General features: G+C 32.4%; 1 protein-coding gene, 1 long non-coding RNA gene and 1 other non-coding gene across 5 annotated transcripts; 2 read left to right on the forward strand and 1 right to left on the reverse strand.

Moving 5' to 3' along the window:
• Positions 1-136: 136 nt before the first annotated feature.
• LOC107061809 (uncharacterized) lies at positions 137-2,507 on the reverse strand. 2 transcript variants are annotated; one of them, XR_001474245.1, is made up of 4 exons: positions 2,368-2,507; positions 1,208-1,337; positions 897-1,113; positions 137-193 (listed from the first exon to the last, which is right to left on the reverse strand). It is a non-coding gene; the product is annotated as an uncharacterized lncRNA (long non-coding RNA). The 2 variants fall into 2 exon arrangements; XR_001474246.1 differs by having other exon boundaries at positions 2,363-2,507.
• A 3,912-nt stretch (positions 2,508-6,419) lies between these two features.
• Positions 6,420-9,916, forward strand: LOC102587401 (probable ribonuclease P/MRP protein subunit POP5). Of its 2 annotated transcripts, none has more exons than XM_015311681.1 (4): positions 6,420-6,558; positions 8,639-8,829; positions 8,932-9,069; positions 9,512-9,916. In XM_015311681.1, the coding sequence occupies exons 2-4, from the start codon at positions 8,652-8,654 to the stop codon at positions 9,658-9,660; spliced, it is 465 nt and encodes a 154-aa protein (XP_015167167.1). In that variant the 5' UTR covers positions 6,420-6,558; positions 8,639-8,651; the 3' UTR covers positions 9,661-9,916. The 2 variants fall into 2 exon arrangements, with proteins under 2 accessions (XP_015167167.1, XP_006354187.1); XM_006354125.2 differs by lacking the exon at positions 6,420-6,558 and adding an exon at positions 7,272-8,266.
• Positions 9,917-10,251: 335 nt separating this feature from the next.
• On the forward strand, positions 10,252-10,324 carry TRNAA-AGC (transfer RNA alanine (anticodon AGC)). The gene has a single exon. It is a non-coding gene; the product is annotated as a tRNA-Ala (tRNA).
• The last annotated feature ends 1,180 nt before the right edge of the window (positions 10,325-11,504 follow it).

Genomic DNA, 11,504 nt, shown 5'->3' on the forward strand with positions numbered 1-11,504 from the left:
GGGGTGGGGGTGGGAGGTGAAGAAAAGAAAAAAAGAACATCTTTGGTATGAACCAAAGAACAACAAAAAGTACCTAAAATATTTTAGCTATGAACATTTTCATGTAAATCACCTAAAGGTAACTTTGCTATCTTCCTCTGCTTTCTCTATTATCTTCACAACATCTGTTTTATAAACATCATCTCAAGATTCACTGCAATGTGATGGCAAAAAAGAATCCGTTAAAGACGTATTTACAGGGAGTATATCTTTGACAATCGAGATATATATGTTAAAATTCAAATACAACTACGATTCTCTTTCTTTTCCAGACAGCGATTTTAAATATATCAAGGGAAATACACTAACCAAGGATGAAAGAAAGTCTATAGGACTTAATTTGCATCGTTGTGTCAAATTCGAGAACTTGAAAATAGTAGAACCAGTCAAAATCAAGCTCGACCATAATCACTCGGAGACAAGCTTTACAAGCTGAGAATGAGCCTTGATATCACTATACATGTTAAAAGACTAGCCCTATAAAGGAATGCTTAGAAATTGAATACAACAAAGTAACTCAGTGAATGTAAAAGCACACATCAAACTCCAAAAGGACAGTGAAGTGTCATTTACTTTCAATTCTTTGGAGACATATCACCTATGCGTGAACGTTCCAGATAATGCAGATTTGATAAAAAGGGTTTCGATTTCTTCCTTGTTAACATGTAAACGAGAAAATTTATGAAACGACAAATAAATAAAAGCACTTCATCAACGGAATAAATTGTTTCTCAATTGGAGCTGTAAAACAAGCTATTGACTTGCTTCTTGATGGTAAAATAAATCTAATCATCCATAGAACTAGGAATAAGCTTGAGTTTAAAAAAGGACTAGAAAATTTATGCAAGAATACTCACTTTACGGGTCACAGTACTAGCATTAGGTTCTTGATGGAAATTTACATATTATTCAACGGATACATGAGTGAACGGCGCCATAAGTGCCTCCATCTACGTGAAAGGACACTCGTTCTTGCCGCATCTTTAAGGGGTAAACCACAAAGAATTTGAACGAGTGTATCATCATCCAACTTATTGAGAGATTCACCTTCTGAACGGATTGATCTTTCACAAACTGAAATAATAGTAAATAAATCTTTTAGGGGTAAACGACAAAGATTCTGAACGAACATGATGCCATCATTCATACTTATCAAGAGATTAAATACCTTCCAAATTGATCACGTTATCACGAACCGACACAGCAGAAGACGACATTGCCGCTCCCTTTGTCATCTTTTGAGATTCCGTGAAGCAACACAACACAACAGGCAGAGTTTGTGCAAGCAGATACAACACCTAATACCAAATGACACGATTTTTTATGCAAGATCAGATTCAATTTTCTTCTTCTGATTAAAGGTAGATTCAAGAAGTTTATCATCATATACAATTCAAGTACTCATTCAAAGGGGGAAGCCTACTACTCTTTATTTTTGTTTTGATGACCGTGGTGTCGGGGTCATCTTTTCACTCACTTTGACTAATCCCATGGGAAACCTGTCACCTCCCGGCTCCCACTAGCAACAAAGTTGAAGAGCTAACTATTCTGAATAGTAATACTAAGATTTAGATTTTCTAAAACCAAGTGAATCACTTCAACATCATTACACATAATCATCACAACAACAACAACATACCCCAGTGTATACAAAACCTTACCCCTACTCATAGCTCGTAGAGATAGATCGGTTGTTTCAAATAGTAATTACATATAATCATTACCAATTTTAAACATTTTTCATATCTCAAACTCATTCTCAGAACACATAACAAGAGCATACAAAAATAAAATAAAATCAAGTACTCATCAAAATTCAAAAGGGGGAAAGCTACTATTCTTTATTTTTGGTATGATAACCATGGTCTTCAAACCAGCTTTCGCACACCTCAATTAATTCCACATACATGTCACCTCCCACCAGCAACAAATTCGGAAATCTAACTATTCCGAATAGTAATACCGGGATTTAGATCTTCTAAACCAAGTGAATCACCTCAACATAACTACAAAATCACAACAACAACACACCCCACTGTACACAGAGCTTACCCCTACCTCGTAGAGACACACACAAAGGCTATTTTCATTTCTAATAGTAACCATACATAATCATTATCAATTTAAAACTTTTTTCATATCTCTAACACAAATTCTCAGAACACAGAACAAGGGCATGTACACACACACAAAAAAAAATTAAAATTATTATACAAAATCAATTCCACACAAAAAAAAAAATTCACATGGCAATCTAAAATGAAAATCTTACATAGCATTGAAAAATAAATTCAAAAAAACAAAAAAAATTCAAAAAATGAACCTGACCGGAAAACTGGCCGGCGAGGAGCGGTGGTGGTGATTTGGGGCTTTGTAATTGAAAGCAAAACTAGGGTTTTACTTCTCTCTCAAATTTCTTCTTCTTCTACTCTTTAGAGTTTTTGTTGCTTCATAAATATGTATCAATGGATGAAAGATTTATCAGGTGCTCATATTTATAGTACTATTTAAGGTCCTGTTTGGACATGAAAAATAGTGATTTAAAATTAGATTCGATTTGAAGTTGAAGTTTGGATGATTATTTTTATGAAAATGTCATAAATTGTGAAAATTATCAAAATTTCTTTAATTTTTATATAATTTTATGAAAATGAGCAAACTATAATTTTAAATAAGATATCGAAATATTTTAAGGTGTCACGTTGATAAATTGCATATTTTGTGTTCTTTTATAAATAAATATTTTCGATTATAAGATTTTCATATTTTGTGTTCTTTTATAAATAAATATTTGTGATTATAAGATTTCAAACATACAAAATTTTATAAGGATGCAGAAATCAACGATAATAGCAACTAACTATTCTTTAACATAATTCTTTCATGATATAATTATTTTTTTCATGCCAAGCATGAGTTTTTTTTTTTTTTGCAAACTTTAAAATGCTAATATATATATATATATATATATAATTTAAACTTATAGTCAACAATTACATTTTTAAAAAAAATAATTGAGATCATGCTTTGAAATATCAAATTATGTTGTTTGGAGAATTTGATTTCAAATCACATGTTTGAACGTTGATTTGAAATCATGACTTCATATCACATGTTCAAATACAAGCTAAATAGAATTTTAATTTCAAAATTATGATTACAAATATCAGGTTCTCCAAACAGTAGGATCAATTTTTAAGATGTAAATTGGTAAGATGATATGAATTATAGTTTGCTCATTTGGTAAGATTGTATAAGAATTAGAGATTTTTTTATAATTATTTATAACTTGTGGTGTTTTCATGTTTATGAGAAAAAAAACATAACTTAAGAAATTCAAATTGTATGTCCAAACAAAACTTTAACTTCTTATCAATCTGATTTCAAATCACGTCCAAACAGAGCTTAATAAAATTAGCTTCCATTTGACCATATATTTTAAAAATCTAAATTTTTAAAACTTAAAAATTGTATTTAAATATATATTTTTACTTGAACTTTTAAAAACAACAATTTTGTAAGTGAAGTCCCCAAAATTATTTTGTAGAACTTGAAAATTTGTTAAAGACTGTTTTCAAAATTAATGGCTATATAAATAGTTAAAAGAATAACTTTTTTTTAGAATCTACTCCATAATCTGGTCAAATACCCGCTTAGTTAGTTACCAATTTTAAATAAAATAATAATTAAGTAATGCATAGGTAATTATCTTATAAGTTATAAGTGATTAATAATTTTGTACATGGTTATAAATTAATGTTTGTTCTACATTTTTCCTTTAATATTTTGATTTTAATTTGAAGTTTAAAAATTAGAGCTTGTCTCGATTAGCAGATCTTAAAAGAAAGATAAGTGTTGGTAGATCGAGTGAAATAATTATTTTCATTAACAAAACTATCAGACTGTGTTTTAATAGATAGAGTATGGATCAAACACTTTTTTTTCTATCCTTAGCTCTGCTCCTAGCCTGACCTCCTAAAAGTGAGCCCTTACTATTTCCGTACCAAACTCACTTTTAGGGGGTCAAACGTTATTAGGTTAGTCGTGCACCATCACCCGCAAAGTTCGATCAAAACTTGATACGTTTATATAGAAAGAAGTAAGTAGATGTTTGGTCATAGAATTTAAGACAACTTATTTATGAAATATGCATAAAATTTCAACCTCAATTTCTAATCTTAAACTGGCTAATAGATTCTGCTAAGTATATTTTATCACATGTTCGTGATCGATTGCAACAAGCCGTAATTTGAGTGGCTAACACCTTGTTCGAATAGTTGTTATCCGTTATATTGTATTGTTAATTTAAATACAACGTTTGTTTTAGTTGTTATTTAAATTTTACTGTATCATATCGTTTAAATCCATCGTAAGGTAACAACGAAAAGACTCATTTTTTGTAACGATTGATCTGTTTGATCACGTCGTTACCTTAATATTTTCTACTCATTTTGTCTTTACTTATTATTTAATAATTCTATTTTATTCTTTACCCTACCTTTTCATAGTAGTTCTACTTGATATTCTAATTTTCTTGTAGGTTTATCATCAAATTATAGATGTATGACATTATATAACGACAAAAAATGATACAATTTAGTCAAATATTGTATTCAATAAAACAAGGGAAAAAACATTTGTACCCCAAAAAACGAAACTATTTACAAGTTGATACCCAATTACTTTTATACCCCTTTTTACAATTCAGTGCAAAACTACTCATGTGAATTTTGCCTCCTTCTTTCCCAAAGTTGTCTTCTTCTTCCCCAAACTATCTTATACGCGAATTCCAGTGATGGATAACGTTACAATTTGTGTGCAGCACAATGAAACTTGGGATTCAAACAACCACTACAATAATTATCACGTTGATGCAATTTTATTCAATTCTACTTCTAATTTCATAGATCTGGTCAACACAATAGCAAAACAACTATTGAAGGATGTTGCTACAAGTAATTTTGAAATCAAATATGCACTTTCACACAGATGCCCAACCTTGCTGCCTCACAAGCATGCCCAATATACTGAAAACTCATAAAAAATACGCAACTAATCCAATTTGCAAACATAATTGAGTCAGATCCTATTGAAGATGCTACAATTCATCGTGAGAACGTAAATTGTCAAAATACTAATCTGTTACTTCTTGATATCATTAGAGTGTATATATATACTCCGGTGATATCAATGAGGGACATATAATGCTTCAGTGAAAAAACTGTTTGCTTGATACCGTTAGAGTTTATATATACTCTAATGATATTAAAAAGGAAGAGGTAGTGATTCAGTGTAAACTAGCTAAATTGATGCTTGATACCATCAAAGTATATATACACTCTAATGATATCAAAGAAGAAAAACAATGCTTCAGTGAAAACTCTACTCAATTACTCTTTGATATCATTAGAGTATATATATACTCCGATGGTATCAAGGAGGGACATGTAGTGTTTCAGTGAAAAAACTCCTCAATTACTGTTTGATACCATTAGAGTTTATATATATTCGGATGGTATAAAAGAGGAAGGGATAGTGATTCAATGAAAACTAGCTAAATTGATGCTTGATACTAGGGGTGTCAAATGGGCAGGTTGGATTGAAATTGGAGATATTAAAATGGGTTGAGATAGAAATCGGGTTGGGTCTTGACCCGCCAAGTTTACATTTGGGCTCAAATGGGTTGGGTTCAAATGGGCTAAAAAACGGGTTGGGTCTTGACCCGATTAATCTCAATAATTTTAACATAATGATATTTAACTTTTATAATCACAATTCGAATTTTCGCTCAAGATTTTTTTTTTCAAAAGTAACAAATGGATAGATAAATCCTAGAGATGTTAAATAGATAATAATTCATACCTTTAATATAAGAACATATCTTAGTAAAAAATTTTAAAACGGGTTGAAGTTGGAGATTGAATTGGGCTCAATTGAGGATTCTCTTAAAATGGATAAAATGGGTTAGGCTTGAATGAGTTGAGATTGAATCCAATTCAAATGATCTTAAACCCAACCCTTAAAATTCTGGGCGGGTTGGGCGAGTTATCTATGTTTGAGTTCATTTTTGACACCCCTACTTGATTGTGATGATATCAAAGAAGAAAAAACAATGCTTCAGTGAAAACACTATTCAGTTACTCCTTGATGCCATTAGAGTATATATATATATATATACTCCCATGATATCAAGGATAATTGTATTTTAATGCGTCTCATTAAGGATAAATAGTTTGGATCAAGTCCAATTTGAGTAAATAGTTACATTAATTGGTCCAATTTGTAGCGTTATTTCGTAAAACATAATAATACGATACATTATGAAACAATACGTAATAAGGTTGACAGATTTCTAAGGGCAATGCATTAGCCATTATTATTCCTTCCCCTTCAAACAAAAATAAAAATAAAAATAATAAAAAATCTCCGCTGCTGCCCTCCACCGGACTGCCACCGTTACCGCCGTGCTGCCGCTACTTCCCCCGCTGTGGGTCGTGTTTCTTCCATCACTGAATTTCAGTAAGTTGCTCGAGTTACACCAAAAACTTGATTTTTACGTACTTAAATTTCTGCAGGTGAAAATTATTTGGTCTTCCTCGCAGAAACCTAGTTTTTTTTTTTTTTTTAGTATTCTCAATAAGAGAGCTCGATTTGAATCCGAGCTCTTTGAATTGCCATAAATCCGAGCTATTTTATCTTGTTACGATTTGGTTTGTAGCTTGAGCTGCCGTAAGAATGGGGTAATGGATGATGTATTTTTGTGAAAGTTCATACTTTGCTAGAATCGATTTGAATATATTAACCGAGAAGATGAATAACCCAAACAACAACATATCGAGTGGGGTTTGGGGAGGGTGGTGTGTACGCAGTCTTACCCCGACCTTAGGAAGGTTAAGATTTTGTTTCCGATAGGCCCTTTGCTCAAGTAAAACAAATATAGTAAGTGAAGAAGTCATGCTAGAAACAATTAAGAAAAGAATACGTAGCAACAACAAAATGTACGATAACTGAAGTGAAGGAAACAACAGGTAACACTAAAATCGAAGAATAAGCCAGCGAGAAGATGTATTATTGTGAAAGTTTATACTTTGCTAGATTATCATAGTTATCATCACCTTTTTCCTATTGATCGATTTGAATATATTAATCGAGAAGATGAATAACCCAAACAACAACATATCGAGTGGGGTTTGGGGAGGGTCGTGTGTACGCAGTCTTACCCCTACTTAAGATGTTATTTCCAATAGGTCCTTTGCTCAAGTAAAGCAAATATAGTAAGTGAAGAAGTCATGCTAGAAGCAATGAAGAAAAAAATACGTAGCAACAACAAAATGTATGATAACTGAAGTAAAGGAAACAAATAGGTAGCACTAAAATCGAAGAATAAGACAGAGGGAAGATGAATTACTCAAACCTAAGTTTAAAATAGATCAAACTGACTGAAGGTATACCCTATTTGGACCATGTACATATCATTGAGTCTCTGTTCAAAGCAATTTGACACCCGGTATCACCAAATCCTCAATCAGCCTCTGCCTCCTCTCATCTTCTTCTACTCCTTCCCACATAAACTAATAGAACCTTAACCTCTAATCACCATAACTAGCAATTCTCTTTACTCATCACGTGACCTCCTCGACCCATTCAGCCTCCACATTGGTCATACCTTGGTCTTCAAAACCAGCTACCGCACAACCGCCACCTATTGTCTATCGAACCAGAAGCGTTGTTCTTTTAACCATTTTTTGGGGTTGTAATCACACCTAGAATCGAACAAATAGAAAGTCAGTTTCTTAATTCTATCCTTATTGCTCATTTTTTTTTATTTTGTGTCATTGCGGTCCTTAAATTGACGATTTAGGTTGAAATTAGACGTTATGTATCTGCTTTTTGAGTTTTCTTTTGAATTGATGATGTTTACCATTTTGTAAATGGTATAATGTTTGTCGTCAAATAGATATATTACACGTGTGAACTTGAGTGTTTTGGTGAACAGGAAAAGTCTTGTCACTTTAGTTTAGATAGTTTCTTGTTTGATGCATGAATTTTATTTTTCCTTTTAGTTTAAACTTCAATGTTATTTACTTATGGTTATTCATGGTTTGTTTGTGTTACTTTCGTTTTGTGCTGAGGGTCTTTCGAAAGCAACCTCTCTACTCTACAAAGGTAGAGGTAAGGTCTGCGTACATCCTACTCTCCCCAAACCTCACTTGGTGGATTACACAGGGTATGTTGTTGTTGTTGTTGTGCAATTGCATATTTGTAAAAAATAAATAATCCAATTTTGACTATGCTAATCCATCATGCATTTTGATCGTGATTATATTCAACTTAAGTGTGTGAATTCACTTTATGCCTTCATTACAAGGTGATTTGGAATTGCATATATAGACTATAGCTTATAGAAGCAATCGATCCTCCTTCCCTCATGGATGTTTCATCCCGAAAAGATTATATACATGCCTATTTTTGTTGTACAATTGTAGGAAGTTACATATTCTTACCCAACGCATTTTATCTGTTGATTTTCTTTGGAAGTTTCTGTTACTCCAGACCTTACTCTGATGTGTATTATGTTATTTAAATTGTTGTTCATTAGGTAAAAGAAGATCATGGTGGGATTTAAGAATAGATACTTGGTTATGGAGGTTTATTTGGATCCAAATAAAGCAACTGCATCAGATGAGCCCATCGTAATGACTCAATTCAACTTGACCAAAGCCATCAGGGATGTCATTCTTACAAACTTTGGTGAGTGTGGCCTCGCCTCATCAGCAAATTCATTTCAAGGTGAGGTTGATTAGTTTAAGTTTTATTTTTGAGCATGGCTTTTGCCTCTGTTTTCCTCTGTGGAAATCTTGGCGCAGGTTCAAAAGTTCATATTTTGTGCAGTGAAGTATGTGAATCCAATTACAAAACTTTGTATCATACGAGCATCGAGGGAGGAGTATCAAAAAGTTTGGGCTTCAATAACCATGGTCAGGAGCGTAGGAAGTTGCCCCGTGGTGTTCAACCTGCTAGACCTAAGTGGTGAGTTGTAGTGTCAAAAAAACGTGTCTTAGAGCTATGTTGCTCGGGACCTTAAAAAATGATGCCACACCCGTGTTGGATTCTTCAAAAATACACTAGTTTTGGAGAATCTGACACGGATCCATTGACATTTTTGAAGAGTCCAAGCAACATAGCCTTAGGGCAATACAAATGTTCTCTTTTGAAATCATTTTAACATTGTTCATTGGGTTTCCTACCTGGTGTCCGCCTGTCCGGTACCACTTTGGGGGTCCTGACTAATCCAGATTCCCGCTATTTGAGGCCCATTAAAGGAGGAAGTGCTCCCTACCAGGAGTTTTTCCATTCTCAGGGCTAGAACCCGAGACTTCTAACCATCCCGTCACAACCCGAGACTTTATATCATTGATGGGTTTACTTTGCTGCAAATATAACACAGTACTTTTACATTTTCTCCTCCCAGGTAGTATCAGGGCATGTAGAGCTGCAGCTTTGAAATGTGATGAATTCAAATTTCAACAGTACAAGTCGATGGCCGGAGCTCGCCTTACACCAGAGGTTCAGCAGCAAATGCAGAACTATCTCGACAAGATCAAAGGTTTGGAACACTAACATGACAAGTCTCCTGATAACATGTTGTTCGCACAAGTTGATCCCTACACCACGGTTATCAAGAAAGTCTCATGACAACGTGCTCTCTTTTTGATCGTTAGCTGGTTCCGATTTTGCATTTTTTCTAATTGTACATCAGTACCTTCAGAAACTTGATGGTTCATTAAAATGACGTTGGGACCCTCTACCTCCAACTCTAAGATTGTGAGTGCTCCTCGAGAGTTTGTTAAAATATATATTATAATTTATATGTTAAGGATTTTGTCCGGTTTATCAGAAAGGTGCTCAACTCTTGACTTTGACATAAGGTTCTTCAATAGTATGTCTCTCTTTGTTTGAACCACTTATTAGAAAACGTATATTTTTTTTTATTTGTATCACTCTTAGGGGTCGTTTGGTATGCAGGATGACATATAAAGATAATTTCCACTATTTTAATTCAAATAGTGGGGTAAGAAAAACTTTGGATTAATCAATACTCATAATTAAACGTAAAATAAAATAATCTCATATTTTATCATGTAGGGAGTTTTTATTTTTTGAAAAAAGTAAAATCATTAATTATAGTTAAAAACTATATAGTATACAAAAGGGGATGTAGCTCAGATGGTAGAGCGCTCGCTTAGCATGCGAGAGGTACGGGGATCGATACCCCGCATCTCCACTTAATTAAACTTTTATAATTATTATTTTTTGGCTTTGGAAATAGTTAACATAAAGTATTTATTTATATTAATCCATTTAATATAAATCACTGTTTTTTGTCTTATAAAGAAAATATGGATTCAATTAATTGCACTTTTAGTCCAAAATCGACTAGTACAATCATTTATTAACATGTGAACTTTATTTTACTTTACGTATTTGCATCCAGCTGCACTTTATTCCCTTAGATTCAACGGTCCCTCATCAATGATCGTTATTCAACTGTCTTTACTCTAGAAAAAATAAAAAAAATTCTCTTTATTACGAAAAAGGATTTCAAATAAAAAGATGGTGTTTGTATTTGGAGCAAGAGGTTATAATTCTTTCATTTTTAATAGACAGATAGATATAATTTTTCATTTTTAATCATAAATTTCGAATTTAAAATTTGAAAATAAATAAAAAAATCTGTCTCGTGGGTGAAAAATGAAAGTGGATAATTTTAAATTAATATTTTGAAAGAGAATCTTCAAGATGGATTTTTTTTGACATATTTAAATTTACCAGTAAAGTGGGAATAATATATGTTCATCAATCTCAATGCAAATAATTTATTTAAAAAATAGCTACTATTATTATTATTCTTTAATATATTGAATAAAAAGGGATAAGGGTCTGAAAAATATCCTAACTTTGGTCGAATTTGCTGTTGTAATACTAAACTTTCATGAGGACCTATTACCTCCATAGACTATTTAATACCGTATTTTAAACATATATATTTGCCCACGTGGACATAAAAAATAATGTAAAATTAGAAATAGTAATGTGTCCACGGGGCACATATATATACCTTTAAAATACACTATTAAATAGTTCAGGGAGTAAAAAATACGATATTAAATAGTCTAGGGAGGTAATAGGTCCTTATGAAAGTTTAGTATCGCAACAGCAAATCCAACCAAAATTGGGTATTTTTCAAACCCTTATCCCAATAAAAAAGAAATCCTGGTAGTTGCAACAAGTATTTTGATATATTATTACCTATTAACTTCGAATTCATATTGTGTAGGACTAATTAAAAATTTTCATTCTCAAAAATGTTTTATCAAGAATGAAGAAATCATATCTATTTCATCATAATTCTTAATTGTTCCATTTTAACTTTAATGCATACTTTATCGTCACATAAATATGAA

This window comes from Solanum tuberosum, unplaced genomic scaffold (assembly GCF_000226075.1).
Source record: "Solanum tuberosum cultivar DM 1-3 516 R44 unplaced genomic scaffold, SolTub_3.0 scf00172, whole genome shotgun sequence".
Taxonomy (NCBI): domain Eukaryota; kingdom Viridiplantae; phylum Streptophyta; class Magnoliopsida; order Solanales; family Solanaceae; genus Solanum; species Solanum tuberosum.

Coding starts and splice junctions, on each gene's coding strand:
- LOC102587401 (XM_015311681.1), top strand. CDS start 8,652: ATGGTGGGATTTAAGAATAGATACTTGGTTATGGAGGTTTATTTGGAT. Junction 8,830..8,931: donor ATCAGCAAATTCATTTCAAG/GTGAGGTTGATT, acceptor TATTTTGTGCAG/TGAAGTATGTGAATCCAATT. Junction 9,070..9,511: donor CAACCTGCTAGACCTAAGTG/GTGAGTTGTAGT, acceptor TTCTCCTCCCAG/GTAGTATCAGGGCATGTAGA.